This window comes from Pyrus communis, chromosome 13 (assembly GCF_041283825.1).
Source record: "Pyrus communis isolate YQ-2024b chromosome 13, ASM4128382v1, whole genome shotgun sequence".
Classification (NCBI taxonomy): domain Eukaryota; kingdom Viridiplantae; phylum Streptophyta; class Magnoliopsida; order Rosales; family Rosaceae; genus Pyrus; species Pyrus communis.
The window spans coordinates 28,621,950-28,643,742 of NC_142577.1; the positions used below are offsets into that span (position 1 = coordinate 28,621,950).

General features: G+C 37.8%; 2 protein-coding genes and 1 pseudogene across 4 annotated transcripts; 1 reads left to right on the top strand and 2 right to left on the bottom strand.

Moving 5' to 3' along the window:
• Positions 1-4,647: 4,647 nt before the first annotated feature.
• Positions 4,648-7,279, top strand: LOC137736671 (transcription factor HHO3). The gene is made up of 5 exons (XM_068475908.2): positions 4,648-5,392; positions 5,537-5,820; positions 5,948-6,233; positions 6,339-6,415; positions 6,611-7,279. The coding sequence occupies exons 1-5, from the start codon at positions 5,257-5,259 to the stop codon at positions 6,956-6,958; spliced, it is 1,131 nt and encodes a 376-aa protein (XP_068332009.2). The 5' UTR covers positions 4,648-5,256; the 3' UTR covers positions 6,959-7,279.
• Positions 7,280-12,494: 5,215 nt separating this feature from the next.
• Positions 12,495-14,793, bottom strand: LOC137736672 (uncharacterized; annotated as a pseudogene). Its single transcript, XR_015955270.1, has 6 exons — positions 14,736-14,793; positions 13,940-14,004; positions 13,328-13,446; positions 12,986-13,177; positions 12,802-12,891; positions 12,495-12,706 (listed from the first exon to the last, which is right to left on the bottom strand). The product of XR_015955270.1 is annotated as an uncharacterized LOC137736672 (transcript).
• Positions 14,794-17,716: 2,923 nt separating this feature from the next.
• LOC137738024 (Endosomal targeting BRO1-like domain-containing protein) lies at positions 17,717-20,454 on the bottom strand. Of its 2 annotated transcripts, XM_088683510.1 has the most exons (7): positions 20,042-20,363; positions 19,898-19,940; positions 19,578-19,745; positions 18,921-19,182; positions 18,628-18,794; positions 18,373-18,519; positions 17,717-18,278 (listed from the first exon to the last, which is right to left on the bottom strand). In XM_088683510.1, exons 3-7 carry the CDS (start codon positions 19,608-19,610, stop codon positions 17,928-17,930), a joined length of 960 nt encoding a protein of 319 aa, XP_088539636.1. In that variant the 5' UTR covers positions 19,611-19,745; positions 19,898-19,940; positions 20,042-20,363; the 3' UTR covers positions 17,717-17,927. The 2 variants fall into 2 exon arrangements, with proteins under 2 accessions (XP_088539636.1, XP_068333726.1); XM_068477625.2 differs by lacking the exon at positions 19,898-19,940 and having other exon boundaries at positions 20,042-20,454.
• Positions 20,455-21,793: the final 1,339 nt, after the last annotated feature.

Here is a 21,793-nt window from a genome sequence, read left to right on the forward strand (position 1 = left end):
ATAATTAACGTTAAACTGTAAATTGACAGAGTACATTATCGTACTTCTTCCTGAAGCGCTCCATCAATCCCATTCACATAACCCCACGGCAATGGACTACCAAAAAAGGACTGGTAAAAACACTATAGGTTTCCCTATAGATCCACTTTTAAGTTTCTTATCAGGTTTAAGAAATCCACTAGCACTGGATCGGTGGATCCATGATCATGAGATGACTAATCAATTGACAAAACTAGTGTGCTCGAAAACATGCATGCATGCATGGCTAGCAGCTGATAGAGAGAGAATGGTAGTTTGCTAAGCGTAGGAGTCTAGCTAAATAAATTTTATAAATAAAGATCACTATTATTATATGCATGGTGCTGCTTTTGAACATGAACTTTGTTTTAGTGATTAATTGATGGCTCATCAGATACTTCTCTAAGACAAAGGTCAAGTGCCTGCATGTGGGTTGGATTCGAATTACAGAAAGTTGCTGTACCACTTTTCATCTTTGCCGTTTTGCCTTATGATTTAACAAGAGTAGTACAAAATGGATTTTAACTAACTATTAAGTCTATAATATGCTATTGTAAATACACTCTTATAGATACCCTTTTTATATACAGAAGGAACTGTAGTTTTAAACACATTACTTCATGGGTACAATTACACTCTTAACCACTTAAGTTGTATATCTCTTATAATTTCTTAAATACCTTAGCAGCAATGAGTTTAGAAAGATACTTATATTAGTTATATATATATGGTTGAAATAGAGCATAAGGCAAAACAACATTTGTCTCCAAACAGTCATGAATGATCTATCCTAATTCGAGAGAGATTGTCTCATGCAAACAAGTTTTATTTTTAGTGGCATCATTATTCAATAATTACTGCCATCAAAAGTTGGCACAATCCATCCAATAAACAAATGCCACTCAGCAAACTAATTACATAAGAGAATCTCTCCTAACCCATAGTGCAACTTATCAAAACATAGAGTGAATAATTGAAACTCATGTAGTATTAAATGTTGTGTATGTATATTGGATGGGGGGTATATGTATATAATGAATGCTAATGAGACTCTTTCAAAAGTGGAACTCTTTATTTACTCTCGGTCACCTCATGTTTTTAGCACAATGTTTTATATTGTTGGCACAAAAATTGACGTTAAAATGAGGTATTAAGGAAGTTCATAGAAAGTCTCACTTTAAAAGAGACTCTTTATCATATGTATATATAGTAGTGGATGCAGTCCCTAGGATTGTTGTTGAATGACATGTGCTAATTAAGGAGTTAAAAAGACAAAGCTGTTGGTCACGCATGTCACTGCATTGCAAAATTTGTGTATGTGAGACTAGGAACGCAGGAAAGACAAAGTAAAAATTTCCAAAACCTTCGTCTTGTCTAAAAAGGAAGCTGGGGAAAGCCAACAGTGCCCATCTCATCAGACTTCATAGCCGCCCCCATTGATTTGTCACGGTCCGCAGCTGAGCGATGAGCTCCCACCCTCCCCCTTTTCTCTCCCTCCCTGTAATATTAACTACTGTTCAAGTCCCAGTCCCAGCTCACCCTTTCACACGTTAAGATTTGATTTTTGACTCCACCCCACACAGCTCTCTATATGCTTCCGCCTGTGTAATTACTGTTTATGTTTAAATTTGAAATTTCTGATCAGTAAAAACTTATTTTGTGGAGAGTGAAAACAAATAAAAAGAAACCTTGTGTGTGTGTGTTTTTAATACAAGCAATATAGGAGGTAGGAATCGAACATGAAAACTCAGTATAATGATGAGTGCACTTAACGAATTGAGTTACAAGTCATTTGCAAGTTCATACCAAACTTAATTTAATGTTTATAACTTGATAATAAAATTTTCATTACTAAGGTCATTTCCAATGCTAAGACCTAAATTCTGGATTTAAATCAAAAGACAAATGTGACCTTGATCTCAAACTTAATTTTGAGTCAATGTTTATAACTTTGGAGTTGTTACTAACATTATAAAAAAGATCGTATGCAGCCACATATTACTATAGTCTAGTAGTTGAACCACATTATTGATAACTCATTGTGAGGCTTAGTCCACCCCCTCCTCTTAGTGTAGATAATATCTTTTGTTTAAAAAAAAAAAAAGTCGTATCCAATCATCAAAGTATAATTAATCTCTTATGTGTTCTTAAAGAAAAAAAGGCCTAATAACATTTCACATATAAGTCTGAATATTAATTCTTGTGCATTGGGGCAAAGAATATAATAGGTCATAACTCACACTACTTTGGGAGAGATTTTTTTGTTTGTCCGAAACACAGATCATATGTCATATGTCATTATACAAATGAAGAGACACTTAAAAATAAATTTTTCTTAATTTGTATAATAATATATGGCGTACCACATATTTGAAAAATCTGTCCTACTTTGGGACCTCAAATATGAGAATTTGAACAAAAGGCTTCATGAACGCAGGAGCATCAACAAATGGATGTGTTAGTATATGGGCCCTGGATTGGGTTTTGTTTCTAATAAAAGCACCCAACACCACGTGTTATGTTGGGGCTGATGAGATTCTTTTGTATTTGGGCAGGCCCGTTTTGGGGGTTCCATTTATAAACTTGTGGCATACAATAAAAGCTTAGCCCATTGTTCTTCAACATCAACACTGACGGAAAGAAAAAGTTTGGTTACTTTTATACTTGCTGATTTGATTAGAGTTAAATGAAAACTAATAAAAATAACTTGACAATTTTGAGTTTTAACGATAAAAATAAAATAAAGGGTAAAGTGAATAGTACAAGGATTGACTTTTTAATGTAAAAATGTGGTTTTTCGTTAAAGTGAACAGTACCATGAGTTTTTCGTTAAAGTTTCCCAGATTTAATGCCCCACAGGATCAAAATCATTCACGTTGATCACATGGCTTGGCAACTTTAAGCACTTTTGAGGCTACAACCAAACAAAATTTTTTTTTTCAAGCAAGAAAATTTCCATTACATTTAAAACTAGTACAAGGATCGAAAAGAACCAGGTAAACAACAACAGGTAAAGTAAAAAGCTCAAACAAAATAAAAGCTGCAACCTAAGATACAACTAGAGGCCCACACAAGCTTAGATCCGAAGTCTACAAAACAAACAACAAAAACCTAATCTCCAGCAGCATAAACCAGACTAATGTTGCCGTCACATCTTTGGAGGAAGCCAAACTCCGAATCGAGAAAGTAGACATCAGATCCAAGTCTCCTTCACGAACCCCTACAATATATACAAACAAAGTATCTTATGGGTAGAAAGTGAGACTAAGGGGTATGTAAAATACCCAACACTTAGCCTTGACGAGGATCTAACATGTAGGTTGAGGGAGGGGAAGTGAGGGGAGGGAAGTGGATTCAATATCCAATTTCTGATCAGAGTCCACCAATCCGAGCACTTGTGGGGTAGGGATGTAATATCACAGCTAAAGATGAGTGATGAAGGAAAATTAAAAGACATAAAGAAATAAAGCAGGTGAAAAATGCTTGATAAGGGCATGAAGCCTAAATTTGAGACAAGCTCATGGGATAGTTGAGACTCGGCTAAAAGAAAACTGAGATAAAACTCGGGGGAGAACCAAGAATTTAAAAAAAAAAGGAAGAAGACTAGAAAGGAGGAAGGAAGAGGAGGTAAGATGCAGAGAGGGAAAGGGGGCAGAGGATATGAGAGGGAAGGAAAGAGGGCAAGGGCAAAGGAGAAAGGAAGGAATGAGGAGGAAAATAAGGAGTAGCGAGTTGCCGCTTACCCCGAGCAAGAGCAAGGGGCGGCGGTTGAAACTTTGAAACTGGGGTAGTGTTTCTTCTAGATCTGGGTTTTGAAGCCCACTAAGAGAGAAAAAGTCTTGTGTGTTTATGTGACTCATTCCATTTTTACCAAACTGAATAGAATCAATTTATTAATTAAGTGTAAAATGAATATTTTAGAGTAATTATTTTAATATTTAATAATTTTATAGCATGTTTACTTATATATATATATATTGAGTATTGAATTATTCTAATTCTTGAATTCATGTGTTCACTAAAAAATGGGTATTTGAGTTCCTAATATCTCATGTGTTCACTAGAAAACGAAATTTTCCAGAAAAATTTGTAACCCAATGCCTAAAAAATTAGGAATTTATGTCGCATTCCCATTACTTCTTTCCCTTCTTTAAATTCGAATTCCCCTGTGTTTTAAGTAAGGATATCATTAGTTGGAAACAATTTAAGAATCAAAGTTTAGCCAAAAACAAAAAAGTACTTACTCAGCTGTTTATGTTGGGACTAGAGAGCCATATCAATTGGGCTTAAGTGAATTTTTAACCAAAACTTCACATTTGCCGCTATTTTAATAGAAAAATTAACGAAGTTAACAAAAAGAACCAGTAGTGCAACATAAGTCATAGATTTTTGAGAACCATGGAACAATTATTTTCACAACGAAGTTTAGTGGGCCTATTTGTGAGGATCCATTTTATTCCCAACCCAAGCAAATACCAAGCCGTCCGTAGAATCTGAACGCACAGCTCCATGGAATCGCCGCCCATCCAGAATCCTGGGATGCATATTCTCGATCCGTCTGAGAATATGAGCGTGTCAGAATCTCATTGGCCAGCGACCGACGGAAGCGCGTGGATGCAGTAATGATGAAACGTAGCGTAAACAGACGGCAGTGTGGATGGGGATGGGAAGCAGTTGGCCCTCAGAGGACGTGAAAGGCCACAGCCACTGACGCCTAATCACACGCGTCGTGGGAACGCCTGTGAAGCACGCTCTCGGCACCAAAAAAGGAAAATTAGGTGCCAAGGGCGGTGACATCAGCGCCAGCCCATAGGATAGGCATAGAAAATCGAATCAAATGCGAATACCACCGAATATTCAACCTCCGACAGATTCGTTGTACGCGACGGCACGACCTCGACATCTCTCTCTCTCTCTCTCTCTCTAAAAACCCTTAAAAATTCAATCTTTTTTTCCTTTTTTTGGGTTTCTAAGTCTAATTTGTGGATTATTCCGTTTTCTGATTCTGCTTAGATCCCATATGCGTCTCTGAGAAGAAGCTCTCATTTGCCCCAATTCTCCTTGTTCGTTTCTATCTATGCTCTGGACACCCGCTCCCGCACACCCACCTGCTCCCTTATAATCTCACCCATCCTACATTCTCAACCCCCATTTCTGAGTCCACGGAAAGGACCAGATAAAGACAGAGGATCTGAAGAACCCAGAAACCCAAAAGATAAAAGCAAAAGCTTTTCAGCTATGGAGTCCACAGAAGAAATGCAGGCTTCTTCAAAGTTAGGTTTCCGTGAGTATGTCAAGGCTTTGGAGAAGGAGATGCATAAGATTCAAGTTTTTAAGAGAGAGCTCCCTCTCTGCTACGAGCTTGTCACCCATGGTACTGCAGACAACACAGACCCTTTTCAATTTTTAGCTTAATTTTTGTGTTCTAGGTCGGAAAGTTCGTTTCTTTTGCTTGAATTTTTGTGGGTTTGTTCTGGTTTTTATTTTCCGATTTGGGTTTTTCTGGGTATTTTTGCAGCTATTGAGAGGTGTAAGCAGCAGGTTTCAGATACAACCGCAGATTATATGCATGGACAATCTGAGTGTTCTCAGCAGACTTCGAGTGAGGGGCATGTTTTTGAGGAATTTATTCCATTAAAAAGGACTTCATCTTCTGATACTGAGGACGATGAAGTGCACGAGTCTCAGGAGGCGAAGGACAATGAGAAGGATGATAAGATTGCAGGAGGTGATAAGAAAAAATCAGACTGGCTTAGATCTGTACAGCTTTGGAATACAACCCCAGATGCACCACTCAAGGAGGTACAAAAAAGACTCTACCTTTATCAACTTTGGTGAATTTTGTGACTGCCCTTTTGTTTGGTTGCCGAGAAAATTTGAGGTGAAAGAGTAGGAAAGTATTGATTTTTGGGGTGTTGGGTCATTGCAGGAATTGCCTAGGAAGGCTTTAGTTATGGAGGTAAATAGAAATGGAGGTGCTTTTCAGCCTTTCCAAAAGGAGAAAGACATTGGGAAGACTAATGTACCGGTGGCTAAACAACCTTCCTCGGCTGCGGCGACTAGTTCCACCACGGACACCGTGAGCGGAGGCAGTGGTGAGAACAAGAAGAAAGAAGAGAAAGATGGACAGGGTCAGAGGAAACAAAGGCGGAACTGGTCGCCGGAGTTGCACCGCCGGTTCTTAAATGCTCTTCAACAGCTTGGTGGTTCACATGGTATGGAATTGAGATTAATTTAGTTGGATATGTTATTTAATATGATTGGATGCATGTTGGATTGGATTGTATTGGATGTGTGTTTGATGTGGTTTTTTCTTGCAGCTGCTACACCCAAACAAATTAGAGAGTTAATGAAGGTTGATGGACTTACTAATGATGAAGTCAAAAGCCATTTGCAGGTTTGTATATGTGATTATCTATCTGTTTTAATTCGTCACTAAAGGTGCCTCTCTATGTGCAAGCAAGAGTCGATGTCCTTTAAAACATAGGCACATAAGAAGCATGCATTGTCTTGTCCGATCAACAATAAATTGTGAATTTTCATTTAGCTGATTCTGCAGAGCATAATTTCGATCGTCTTTCGTTGTTTGCAGAAATATCGTTTGCACACTAGAAGACCGACTCCAACAATGCGCGGCAACAACAACGCCGCACAAGCACCGCAATTTGTGGTTGTGGGAGGCATTTGGGTGCCACCCCAGGACTACGCAGCAGTGGCAGCAACCACTGCTTCCGGGGAGGCAGCCAATAATGGAATATATGCACCTGTGGCTTCAACTCCTGCTGTCACACAGGTCTCACCGCCAGTCCAAAGACTGCGGCTAAAGCAACCCGAACCCTCTCATTCAGACGAAAGGGTCAGCCACAGCGAAGGCCGCGGTCACTCCAATTCGACCGCTACGTCATCCTCCACTCACACCCATATATCCCCTGCGTTTTAAATTTGTGAGAATGGTGTAAAATTTTTGTAACCAGCCTTGTAGAAAGTCGTTTCTGATTTACCACCACACCCATCATTCTGACCTTTGTTTCTTACCCTGTTTTGTTGTTCCCTCCTGTTGTTTACGAAGTATGAAGATGTAGAGGTGTTGGATACGAGGGACAGTGACAGTAGAAGTTTTGAATTTGAATAAGTTATATACAGAATTTGGAAGCAAGACCAAAAACAATGTTAATGTTATATTGTTTGTTATATCCTACAGATGTTTTTCAGCTGACGTTGAATACGAAAGTGTAATGAATATGTACGAGTTTGGAGGTGATTTTATGTTTGAATTATCTAGATGCGAGGACATTATATATTGTAAAAACAGTTGTTATCTTGACATGATTTAAAAATCTTTCACATCATATGCTTAAAGTCGGTTTTTAAAGGTAAATTCAATTCATTGGTTTTTAACAATTGATATCAGAGTTAGGTTTCATCACGTAATAATAACGTATTTTACGAACTTAACGTGTCGTTTACGTGATAATTACTTCATTTGTGAGTTACTTTTACCAGTGGCTAATTTTCCACATCTGAATTTGTCCAACTGGCTAAGGTTTGGTGAAAGGTATATATGACTTCGGGAGGGAGTTATAGCTTTATTGACAAATGACAAAGAGGAAATGGAATAGTATACTTCTTTGCGTCAAAGTCTACCAAAAAAATATAAAAATGGCAATGCAAGAATCTTGACCCACGAGAAATCTTCCTACCCAAGAAAATAAGGAAAATCACAGATGTTGCAGATCTACTCAAATCTCTTCTGTTCGGCCATTGTTGCCCACAAATTAATCATAGAAAATGTGGTTGCGTGGAGACTGGGCCTCATGCGATTGTTGCTTGTTCCTTCGCACCAAGGAAGAAAAATAATGATGAAACTTAATAGTTTGGTGGATGTGCATGGAACACATGTGTTCACATATGTATAATGTTTTCTAATAAATCCACCACATATCAAGTTTGAGTTATGGATTGGATTCTGGGAAGCTAGATCTGGATAACTTTTCTGCACGGAAAAATTATTAGTGAGACGGTGACATATCAACAAGTCATGTGGGGCCCACCCCATGTTTCGATAAGAACTAGTTTGTGTGACTTATTTCATATCAAATTTCAATGATTCGAATAGTCTGCTTTCATGTTGCACTTTATAGATTATCCTTGCAAGTATTAGCCAAATCTGAAATGTTCGAGAGATCTAATTGAGTTCAAATAAATTGACGAATATTATGTTCAAAAAACATTAAAATTTTATCCTTACAATCCAATGAGTAAATAATTTCGGATTGAAATGATTTTTTGCAAGAATGCTTTGTCAGTAAAAAATAAAAAAAAATTGAGATCATTGAAGTTGGATTTTAATAAGCTCCGCAACCAGTATACGTTTTATTAAAAGATGTAAATCCCTTTGAATAAAAGTTATGCTGATCATTTGAAAAGAAATTGGGAATTGGATCCTATTCGGAGGATCCTCATATCTTAATCATTCATTATGTATTATGCGGTCAGAAATCATTTAACCTTTTTTTATTTAAAATTAAACACAAATAGTATTTGATAAAAACTAACTGTACGATATACGAGACGACTAGGATGTGGAAATCTCTAAGATCCTCACAAAGTGAATCCAAAGAGGATCCTCTTCCAAGAAATTGTAACATGTATTTGACTGTTCCAAATTCCAATGGTTAAGGATAAGTTTCAGAAAATCATGAAGGGTCAATAATTTCATTAGGGCATATGTCACTTAATAAGATGAACAATAATGCAAATCTCTAATTTCTAGATCCTGTCCTTAATATTTGACCTATACTTTGTACAGATCACCAAAGCCTTTCATTCTAAACTACAAATTAAGGCGTGATAATTCTAAACACCCATTTAGATTAGCTTAGTGACAACATAATTACTCACAATGTTCACATCCACAATAAGACATCGACTTAAATCTCATCATCTTGATCAACCTTTAAGATCTTCGTTATATAAACAAGGAGAGAATAAACGGATCGAAAACAAGATTTCCAATTATTAAATGCATGCATGGCATGGCACATAAGCACCGGCGGTGACTATCTTCCTTTAGAAAAACGTGGCGGATTTAGGAATGCATGTACGACTAGCTAGGCCCCCGAAAATGTTTATCATTTTTTGTGTGTGTCAATACAAAAAACACCGAAGACAAGGTGTACTTGAAGCTACTTTCATTGCGATTCAATTGTTTTGTATACAAGAAAACAAAATAAATACGGAACTACACCGCTATGGTGGTTCACACTCGGATATTCCTTTGTATTATGGACAAAACCTATTGTGGAGGAGATTGAGTCTCACAACAGGATAGTCATGTTAATTTGGTTTAAATTCGTATTTGACGAGAACTTAATTTAAGACATTTCATTTACAAATGAAGATGAATACATTATACCGTAAGACTAAGTGACTTAGGCACATTAATTTTAATTTAAATAGTTTTGATATATTTATAGAAAATGAAATTTGCTTCTCCACTTTTTAATTAAACTTATATTTCTGGAGAAGTACCAATCAGGAGGGTATTCTGATCCTCAAGAATCTTGCCTTGTCGAAGATTCCATCATATGAATTAAGAAAGACTAGATCGGATTAGATAATTAGGTCTGATTAATTAATAGAGGCTAGATGGTTCATGTGGGGCCTCATATTTTTCATAACATAACTGGCATACAAATAATTCACAGCTCGATCACAGATGGGAAGTCGTATATGCGGTTTGATGTGGGACAATAATTTATAACGAAGGTCACGTCTGTCTAAAAGTCTAGGGTTTCTGATCAGATGTCGATGAAGCTTTCATGTTCTTCTTTATTTTTTTATTTTTTGCTCAATGTCGTGTATTATTTTAGGATTTAAGGGCGTCTTTGCAGAGCAGATGAACTTAGCATGCCTTAACATATTGACACAAAAAGTAAACTTGTGCCTTACGATCAATGACAACACAGCAAATAAAGAAAATAAACAACTCGATCTTTAGTGACAAAATTATTTGTGTATTTAGAGCCAAAAGACACAAATAAACGTCATCGTCCATTGACCAGTTTTCGTGTTGTGGGATTTGGAAAACTAAAACCCTAGTTTTTGTTAGATTATAACCACACTCGAATTCACTCAAGCAACGCTTGATCTTTCTTGAGTGATTAAAATTTTAAAAGGAACAACAAAAACCCTACAAGTCTTTTAGCATGACCGACATAAAGCCACATTTCAGATTTTCCAAAAGAAGTACAAGATTTATTTGTATTTTCAAGCACGCAAAAGAAATATTGATCCGTTTAGGAACATCTTCAAAGGTGTTCTAGATATTGGGCATGGAATATGGTATGGATGCTTGGAATTGGAATGTGAGTTGTGGGGGATAAGTCAAAGATAAAGAAGAGAGAGAGAGTGTGTGTGTCCCTTCAGGGAATCTAAAGGCCAAGTGCCTCTTGCTGTTTATTAAATTAGAATGGTAAGAATTAAGCAATCAATGCTAAAGTCGTTTTCTGGTTTGTAAGAGGATATTGAGCATATATTCAGCGGTATTTTTGCTTACCATCTTCAAGTGGTGTAATGTTCGTAATCCTATTTATTAATGAATTTAAATTTTAAAATATGTGTCTATTCGCTATATATATCTCGAAATTTAAAATTATCTAATAATAATAAATAGAGTTGTAACTGATGAGATCACCATCACTTGAGACTCGAGAAAAATATTCCCAAGCATATTCTAGTTACCTTATCAAATATGCCCAAGATTACAAATTTTGTCCATTCCCACACCAAAGGCATGCATAATTGTTAATTGGGTGAATTGCTCATATTTTATTACCTGCATGAATCATGCAGAACTAACTCTCTCTCTCTCTCTCTCTAAGTTGAACGGTGGATATGATGGAGAGATTAAATATCAATCCCACACTATCAATGAATTTTTTTTTTTCTTTCGACACTTTCCTGCTTGAATACATTGGTGAATTCCATCTTCCATGCACATTACAAATGAAAACAGAAATATTTGATATACGGTATCTAGCTGGGTGCCAAAATTTGATATAATTGCATGAATATTACATGGCATACATGCAGTTTCCATTTGACATTTACACCGGTAAACTACATTATTATCCAATTTCCACCCTCTCAATGTCAAAGACTTCGACGACGTGAATATACTGTCAGCTTGATGTGTCTCTTGCCAATAAATATATACGCATATAGTCTTTTGTTTACATATATAGATCTTTAACAGCTTAATTTGTCCTTTATTTGTTTGAATATTACAGCATGAAGTTGACCCAAATAATATTCCGATCGAAGTGAATATTACAAGTGAGGTGGCTGTTGATCGGGGTACAATTCCAAATTGATGTGCTGGCTAGCTGCCTGATGTGGTTGCCAGCAACACCATGAAGGAACAACATCAGAGACCTCTTTGGATTATCAGGACGTACAAAACGCTAGGGTTGGTTGGTGCCACCCCATCCCATGCATTACACGAAGCTCTTTGAGAAGAGCTTGGGGCCTTGCCGACACTTAGTGACTTGATTCTCTGTCGTTAATGCGAGTGGAACTCATAATGCATCAATTGTCGATAGTCACTCACACCGTCACATGCTTATAACGTGTTAATGTTTTTCAAATTATTTATATGATGCAGTTATTATATAAGAACTTGTAGGCCTCGTGAATCTAACTTAGCAAGTCAATACTTGCTGCGATGAGATGTTCATCCCCTTGTGGACACAAACAAGACCAAATGCATTTATGTATAGCTTGGTGCAATTTCATGGAATGGTTCAGTCTCTCCTGATCGAGGACGCCAACTCGTCCAAATTCATTACTGATTTGTTTCATGGAAACTACAATCATATTTGATCCATTCTATGTGTATTTTCCATTATTCTTTTTTTAATTGTGGACTCTTTTAGGGATAGCAAGGGGTTATGGTCGCATTTACCCATTTTTATGTTTGGGTTGTGTTCTTGTCAACCCACAAACTTATCGACACACAAAATGATATAAAACATGTAAATAATCATTGACATATCATTTGTCAAAACATGAACAAAAATACGTTAAATGCATTATTCGTGCATATAAGATCCTATATTCGTGTAGATTTTGAGTTGTGTAACATGTAGTATCAGTTTGGCACTCCTTTCAAATTTGAAGAAAAAACTTTACTAAATGAAATAGCTAGTTGGGCAAGTGGCTGTAACTTTTAGGACCACTTGCCCTTCCATTTTCGAATTCTTCTCTCCATAGGTTAATGTAAGTTATCTTATCGTTTGTTTAAAAATGCTAATTGGTAAGCATGTCATTTATTAAGTGCCATCAATCTATTACTAGCAAAAGTTATAACAAGAGTATTGGGCCTCCAATTGTCCGAATGGATATTCCAAGTGGAATTTTGTTCACTTTATGTAACTCAGAGGCCAAGCCCATTGGGGGTTGCATTTGAAGACGGATTAAAGGGGAAACAATGGATTTGTATCAGTAAAATAAAGCCATTTACAAATTACGAATTTGATGAGATGTGTACATATTTTCAGTGAGCTACAGTGTCTGTATATCTGCAGAAAACATATCACGGAAGATTTGGCTGTAACGGGATTTGTAACGGGACACCAGGAGTTGGCTGCAGTACCTGTGCATCTGGTAATTCCTTGGACAAAAGTTCCTGCATAATATAACCACAACTTCAATTGTCATAATATTGCAGGAAAATCTTAATACTTCACCACAGCAAAAATACCATGAGAAGAAGAAAACAACCTTGAATGATTCGATTGTTTCTTCAGCCGAAACTCAACTAGCAAGAAGCCCTTTGGCATCCAAGTCCCATCTGTCATCGGGACAATGACCCTACAAAATGTAAAACAAAGGCGTTGATACGCGTCCAATAAAACAATCTTTATCTACATCAACATGTTAGTATTAAGGTAAATAGAATTTGAACTTGGCATTCAGCAGCTTTGCAAGTCAAAGTGCAACTTCTTGTCCTTAGACCAATGTAAATTTAGGCAGAAGCTGCTTTATGACCGGTGTGATAACAATGTCAGCCCCTTCGCTCTCCAGTGAACTTGTGTTGTATACACAATGGGGTTCATAGTAAAGTGTACCTTTTCCTTCTGGAGTGATGACAAGATATCTGGTCACATATTAAATAAACGATAACATCTAGTTAAAATCCGCTTAACTATATAGACAACAAAACATATTACACCAGAAAAAAACCGTAGCGTCCCTTGAAAATGGAATTCACTTTTGTCACAATGGTGATCAAAAGGCAAAACCTTACCCATTTTCAGAGCGCTGCCAAAGAGGACCTAGAACTGGCCCTGCAGTGGCCTGAACTTTGACTGTAGAACCATTTCTTGCCTCAATAACAGAGCTATGACCAGGTTCTAAATATGTTACCTAAAAGAATTAACGTAAATCTCAAAAAATATAGAATATGACACTGAATTTATGCTTCTGAACTAAAGTTATCTTGAATGCCAGTATTGCAAGTTTCAGAAACAATTGAGCCAAGTTGAACCAAATGACATTAAGGTTCGGTAACTTCAGTTGTTAAGAAAGATATGATTTTGGCATGAAATTTTTGTACAGTCATGTCCACCATCTTAGCAGAACATTAAATAACCGAAAGTTGAGGAGTAAGAAATGTAGAATAAACCCAATACTGCAGCCTAATTACCCGAATTGCAAAAACTACATTAGTTCTTCAGAAACAATGCATTGGTCATCATTAATTCATGATTCTGAATGTAATTTCAGTACAATTATTTAAAGAATGTCCGTACGTGCTAATTTCTTTCATGGTGAGTCAGTGACTATAAAGAACGTTAGTACGTCAAGTGAACAAAGAGCATATATTAAAGATAAAAATAAAATTCAACGAGCTACTTACATTGGTGAAAAGGGGATCCAACAAGGGCTGCTTAGCATTTGGCGTAGCTATTACTCTTGTTGTGCCTTGGCCCGTTCGTTAGTGCGGAACCGAGATTCAGATTACAACCTCACCAAAATCACACACAGTTGAATAATTTAAAATACAAGAAATAAAGACACAGAGAAATTTACGAGGTTCGGCAAAAAACTGCCTACGTCCCCGGAGAGATATTGCTCTTCACTATGAGAATAACAGTACAAATATACATGAGTTAAATCGACATAACCCAATCCCATATCCCTTGTACACCCACTCACAGAATTTTCCCAAGAGCCTCACTCTACCCCAAGAGTTCTTTCACTAGAATACTTTTCACTATAGCTCTCTTGATTTTCTCTCAACCATGTTCAACCTTTTCCATGGGAGAGCCGAATGCTCTCCCCCTTGGATGCTCTCTTTCACTGCAACTCTCTCTTCCTCTCTGCCACAAAGAGCTCTCACTTCTCTCCCTTCTTCACACCGAAAATGAGCTCTCTTTATTCTGCTCTCTCAACTCTCCTTTCTTTCGGCCGCACACATCAACACAAGGCCACTCACCTTTTCTTCCCCAACATCATAATTGCTGCCATAATCATAAAAGTCACATTCAACGGAGCCGAATAAAAAAACAACCACCTTTACTTTTTTCTTACAACCATCATCATTTTGTCTCTACTCATAATGATGTCCACCAAACTTTTCTTTGTTTATTTTATGCACCGAAAAGCTTTGGCAAATTGCACATTATTTGGCCACTAAATCCAACAATCTCCACCTTGGCCAAATTCCGAAAACATCACAGAGACTCGAATCAACACTGTACCAAAGTCCATTGGCCTTACGTACCAGCATGCACACTTTGAATCAACCTCGTTGGTCCTGTTCCGATTCAGTCACTGCCAATGCATGTGCAGCTGCTGCAAGCTAAAAATCACCATTTAGCTTCAGACAAGATCTCAACACATCCTCGTCTCCTCCAGCAGGTTTTCCTCCTCTTCATTGTCTGCAACCTGGAAACTCGTCAGCGCGCCTATTTCCAGCAACAACCCATCGAGCCAGACAAAATTCCCACACTTCCTCCTACCTCAGGACCTTCTCATCACCTGTGAATCCCATAGCTCCACCTGCTGCAAAACCCCTGCAACACTTGAGACTAAACATCACCAGGAGAAGTGTTGCTTTGAGTACCTAGAGGGCATACTCAAAGTCTTCCACCACAAACTTGCTAACCCGGCCTTGCACCCGTAGCACTGTGGACCCTTGCCTCCGGAACCGGATCCGAACCTGCTGTCTCTCTCAGATCCTCTTTCCAATTTTCTTCCACGATTTCAACCTTGAATAGCTTAAGCAGTCTTGTGCCCACCATCATCCATGGTCTCTTGTGTGTATCATTCCACACCAAAGAAGCTTGCACCTGCTCCAAACTTACTGTTTCTTTCCTTGGAGTAAAGTTTCACAAGGTTCTCGTACAAATCTGAAAGTGAGGTAAGAAGAAAGAGGCCTTTGTCTTCTTCCTCAACATCAACTTTCGCAGTTGATCCAAGCATCCCTAAACACGGCTTCCATTTCTTCAGGCTTCCATTACTCTCCTTTACCAAGAGCAAAACCGTCTCTCCCTTTAAACTGCTCAACTGAAAATTCCATGGTGAACAACAAATCTGGACCTCCAACGAACCAAGGCCCCTAACGATGCTCTGATACCAATTGTTGTGCCTTGGCCCGTTCGTTAGTGCGGAACCGAGATTCAGATTACAACCTCACCAAAATCACACACAGTTGAATAGTTTAAAATACAAGAAATAAAGACACAAAGAAATTTACGAGGTTCGGCAAAAAACTGCCTACATCCCCGGAGAGATATTGCTCTTCACTATGAGAATAACAGTACAAGTATACATGAGTTAAATCGACATAACCCAATCCCATATCCCTTGTACACCCACTCACATAATTTTCCCAAGAGCCGCACTCTACCCCAAGAGTTCTTTCACTAGAATACTTTTCACTCTAGCTCTCTTGATTTTCTCTCAACCCATGTTCAACCTTTTCCATGGGAGAGCCGAATGCTCTCCCCCTTGGATGCTCTCTTTCACTGCAACTCTCTCTTCCTCTCTGCCACAAAGAGCTCTCACTTCTCTCCCTTCTTCACACCGAAAATGAGCTCTCTTTATTCTGCTCTCTCAACTCTCCTTTCTTTCGGCCGCACACATCAACACAAGCCACTCACCTTTTCTTCCCCAACATCATAATTGCTGCCATAATCATAAAAGCCACATTCAACGGAGCCGAATAAAAAAACAACCACCTTTACTTTTTTCTTACAACCATCATCATTTTGTCTCTACTCATAATGATGTCCACCAAACTTTTCTTTGTTTATTTTATGCACCGAAAAGCTTTGGCAAATTGCACATTATTTGGCCACTAAATCCAACAACTCTAAGATTCGGGTACTTCTCGAAGAGGGGCTTTAACGTCTTCAAATGGCAGTGATATCAAGGCTTTGGGTAATAAGCAAGCAATCAACTTGTGGAATGTCAGTTAGCTGCACTAAAGTTGCAAACCCAATCAAAACAGGCCTATCAACTCCACAACATTCTCAACATTTGCATAATTAAAACGGAAAATTGAAGGCAATTCACTTCAGAAAATTGTATTTGGAATTAAGGGAGTGCTTGGAAATTCTTCAAAAACTTCTTGGCAGCATCATAAAGCCAGGGGATTCCAAAATCCAAATTACCCACCAAAATTAATCAAATTTAGGAAGTACTGATAAGAAAATTGAAAACCCACCTCCAAATAAGTGAGCTTGAACCCATCAGTGCCAGAGAAGCTCGAGTGAACTGTGTTTTCTGCAGAAACCACAGCGGAAACAACCCTACCAGTCCTGAAAATATGTATTTAAATTGACAATTCAGGTCTCTGAGAGAGAGAGAGAGAGAGAGAGAGAGAGAGAGAGAGAGAGAACCTGGAAGTCGAAAGCTTCAATTGTTTGGGTGTTCTGGTTGTGCATGGTCGTCTGCTGCAGGAGCAGAGAAGAGAGCTGCACTGAGCAGCGGCCGCCATGGCGATGTTCTTCCCGCGAATTGCAAAGTTGATTACTTTATTATTAATTTAAATTAAATTCCTTAAAATAATTCAATTGGATTTTAAGCTGCCACTTGCCACGGGCTCACCCACAACAACATGAAATTTAATTAATAATTACTAATTTTTTTTCCTTCTAATTTCTAAGTAAATGCGAGTTTTTAGTATTATTATTCTAATTTTGGGTCATTGGATTACCAAAGAATGAAACCAAATTAGTTGCACTTGCATTGCCCGAAACGAACATATTTTTCAATTTAAATCTTTATATTGTAATTTAAATTAGTTTAAAATAGAATTTGAATCCTCTCTTTAATTTTTTTATTTATTAAAATATGCTTAAAGAAGTGCTCTCGTGAAGCATGAGTTGAAATATTTAGTGCCAGTTTGGTACAGCTTCTAAAAAAAGCAGTTATTAGAAAAAGTTGGAGTCTCTTTAGTGTTTGGTAAACACACTAGAATTAGTCTTTTTTTTCTTTCACAATTACGATGAACATAAGCCAAAAAGCAGAATCAGTGAAGCGTGAGTTTAAGTAATTATTTAGTGTGACTATCACACCGTTATGTAATGCACAAGTTACAGATATTTTGTAGGAGAAATCCGTTAAAAAGTTGCAACCCTATAGGCTATAGGCACCAATCACACAAAAAAGTTTTAGAACATGCAGCTCAACAAACCGGCAAAACCTTCCTCTAATCAAATCTCAAAAACGTTACATGTTTTGTGTAACCGAGGGAGCAACACTTAAACGTTTCTACCACCCTTGTGTGTCAACAAATTGAACGCGGAAGCCACTAATCTTAACCTAGTAATCTTAATTTTGAGTTGCTTCGCCTGAGACAGGACATACTTTACAAGAACTGGCTTCTCTTTGTACACTCAAATCTTGAAGGTAAGCTGTCTTTCCCATGTTTTCGGTTGATAAGGGATTATGTTTGCGATTTTGTTACCTTCGGGTTTTGGCAACAACGTTTCCTCCGAGGGGACTTTCTCGTGCCAAACAAATTCATTTTCATGTTCGTGCTTTCTGAGCAATTCGGAAAAATTGTCAATTTCCTCTTTGAGAACAGACTTCCACGATTCTTTGCCCGGCATGTTCTTTTTCACATTAGTCAGTGTGAATCGAAGAACTGCAACAGCAACCCCGAATTGGTTGGAACTCTTTAGGGTTTCCGCAAAGTATTTCTGGGCTTGTAACTCGTGTAGCATTTTGCAGGATGATATAAAGTCCTGCAGAAACCGGAAAGAGTGAACACATTCAAGCATTGTTCACCAAAAATTGAGATGAATATATCGTAGAATAAAACTGTAAATATAGACATACCGCAACATCCAAAGAAGTGTCTTTACATTCCCTTGCTGTATGCAAAACACCTGCAGCTTCATCAAGCAATTCTACAATACCATGGTGCAACTTTGCCAAAAGACCAACAGTAGTACCCTTCTCTTTGGCCCTTTTAATTGTTACGGCCTGTTACATTTTCATAATGAACATAAATTATCACAAAGAACAAGCAAACATCCGCAATTCTGTCACGAAACCTCAACAAGGAAAACTAGCGACGAAAGGAAGGCTGACCTGGGCATCGCCCAAACAAATGAGGCTCATGACAGCGGACACTGATGAGACAACTTCTGGTGGCCTTTCCCCAATCAATGAGTGTTGTAGAAAAGGAATAACTTGATGAGCAAGGTGATGAAAAACACCAGCAGCTTCTCGGAATAATGTGGCAGATTGCACTAGGTCTATGACAGTGCGAAGAAACCAGTTAGTTAATGTTACACCCTTGGTCTTAAAAGTCAAAAAAAAAAAAAAAATACAAATCTTAGAAGTGAAAAATGAAGGTAAGAGCACTAGTGCCCTATCCCTACCTGCAGGAAGAACTTCTAATGCCCTCTCCCTAAGGATTGCGCCATAAAGGAAAAGGGTCATGCACAACTCAAACCGCAAGTTGTTGATTTGAAAATATTTTGATCCTATTAAGTTAAAAAAAAAAGATGAACTAAGAGCACTAGTCCATTGTATCTTAAGTTCTGAAGTCCATCGAACTATCTGGTGGTGGCTCTTGACCCGATCAACGTGCAAAATCAAATTTTCCAACAAGGGAAGATACAGTTCAAGGTTGTGAAGAACCTGAGACATAGCAGGACAGCAAATGCCATCAGAGACTGGATTACATAATTCACTAGATGCAAACAGAAGGAATTAATTTGTACTAAAAACACGAAAAGTTCTCCATATAATATTATCTCACAACCTGAAATACATTCAGATTGAAGGACGGAATTAAACTAGTATTAGATTACCATAAACAGTGGCACGAATTCAACAAAAATGCATCCATACCGAAATTAAAGAACCTGAATGCAGGCAGAATTTGCCTATGTCATACCAAAGAATTTGCCTATGTCATACCAAAAAATTACCTGTTGTATAGTGCCAATGTCAAAACTTTCATAAAGTGGCATTAATCTGCAAGTAAAAACTAAGGCGTCTTCGAAATACCAAGTGCCATACCAAAAAATTACCTGTTGATTACGAGAAGTTAGCCCTCCGGACATTTCTCTTGCAATGGCGCCATTGATGGAGCTGCTCTCATTGATGGACTCCTCAAGAATTCTGCGCTTAGAGCTCAATTCTTTCAGTTGCTCAAGTGTCGCGGAATCACGAGCAGCGTAAACCTCCTCGAACACGATCTGACAGCACAAAACTTGGGAAATTAGTATCAATATCATTAACAACACAAAGAACAAGTAACAATGATGAATAATTTATTGGACACATGCATTTATATGAATTAATCCCCAAAGTTTTCTTAATTAACCCAAAAAAATTTCAGAAAACCCACCTGGGTTTACGCACAAAATCGAAAAGATGGAGAATTTGAGCAGCTGGGTATGCAATAAGCTCAGAATTCAACGACCCCAATAAGAAAAAAACAAGAAGCTCAAGACAAACTCTCAAACAAAAAAAAAAAAAAAAAAAAAGCTACCTTCTTGGTCTTCAACTTTGCCGGGTCATTAAAGTGCAGCATCATCTTTGCCGAATCAACAAAACCCAGATGAAAGTATCTGGGTTCTACGACAAGGCGCTGAAACCTTAGACAGCTCTTCGGAAAATCCTAAGCATTCTCGTATTCGTCGAATCCAAAATCCCAATCCAACGGAACTGCAAATTGTCTAAAGATTCCTAGTAGCGATCAGCTTCCGGTTGGTTGGGAGTGTGGCGGTTTCATGCTGGTTATTAAAGACCAAATGGGCCGCGTCTTCGTTGGGTCGTTTTCGAGATCACCTGCCTCCCGGTTTCGTTTCCTTATCGGCTAAGTTTTCATATATTTATAGGACGTCAAATCTGGGTTGGGCTCCGGACGCGGGCTACACCCGGTCACGGACATTGATGTTTGATATGTATTTTAGTTTTGTCAAATTTAATGTATAATGTATAGTAGAAATTGCCATTTTTACAAGTTTCTTATTTTTCTTTAATTGGTGGGAAATGCCTTACAACAAACGAGCTTGCTTAACGCACTAACTTTGAATTCCGATTTAAAAAGCTCTTAGAAGTGCATCGCCTCGCACTCGTTAATAAAGTCAGTTATTCGTCTTTTATAAACGAGTGTTATATACTAATAGATTTGCTTATTGTGACCGTGAAGAAAAAACAGTTCTATCTATTTTGCATAAGGGTTACGACTCGCTTCCAAAAAGATAGATTATACTGTGATTTGCCCGCTTTATTGAGAAAGCATTATAAAATGTGTAATGGATATCACATTGGGTAGATCAAAATCTAAATGTGAAATTAGAAGGAAATGTGCAATTTTAATGAAGATATTTGATGCTGAATGTAATCATATAAGCTATATAAAATGAGTGAATAAGCGATTTCTTCTCTCATATCCTTGAGATTTCCTCAAAATAGTAGAAAATTTCCTTGTCTTTCTTGAGATTTCCTTAATATTGATATTCAACCGAACACAATGCTTAATTTTTCCACTGATATTGATTCAAAATAGCAGGAAATAAAGGGAATATTAAGCAAGAATGACATAACCAACCGCTATAAGTGTGGTTCAATGGACCTAACTTGTGAATTCAATAAACGAAGAAAAATATTTTCTTAGAAAGAGACGATATCAGCGAATGGTACAACTGTCATAAGATTATCTCCAATCCTTGACCTAAAACCTAAAATTTTTAGCCCATAAAATTTAGGTTTTAAGCCCGAAACAGCTTTTCTGCTCAAACCCTTAGAGCACTTCCAACGTGGGAGCCCTCCCCCCAGGCTATTCACTATTTAATCCACCTAATGAATAGTAACTGCCATTAATAAACAGTAATCGCCTTTTGCATCTCCACCGTTGCACTTGAATAGCCTTGGCAATTGGCAATAAAATATTAGTATTTTATTTATTTATAAAATAATTTTATTTGTAATCCAATCCCAATTCGCAGCCTCTCTCGTCCCTCCTTCCCTCTATCTCATTCACTCTCCCAAATCCAATCCCAATTCGTTTTCTCAAGAATACAAAGAAGAGATTTTCTTTGCAAATTTGTGTGAGCTTTAAGAGGATGAAGGCTATGGAGGAAGTTGTGGAGGAAAAAGAAGTTAAGCCTTTGACTGCCGAGCAATTGGAGCTGTACGAGTCGCAGTCCGAGTCCGAGTCCGAATCCGACGATATCGTAGACGAAGAAGAGGAGGACGCTGACGAGGACGACGACGCGGATGAGGGTGAAAAGGACGA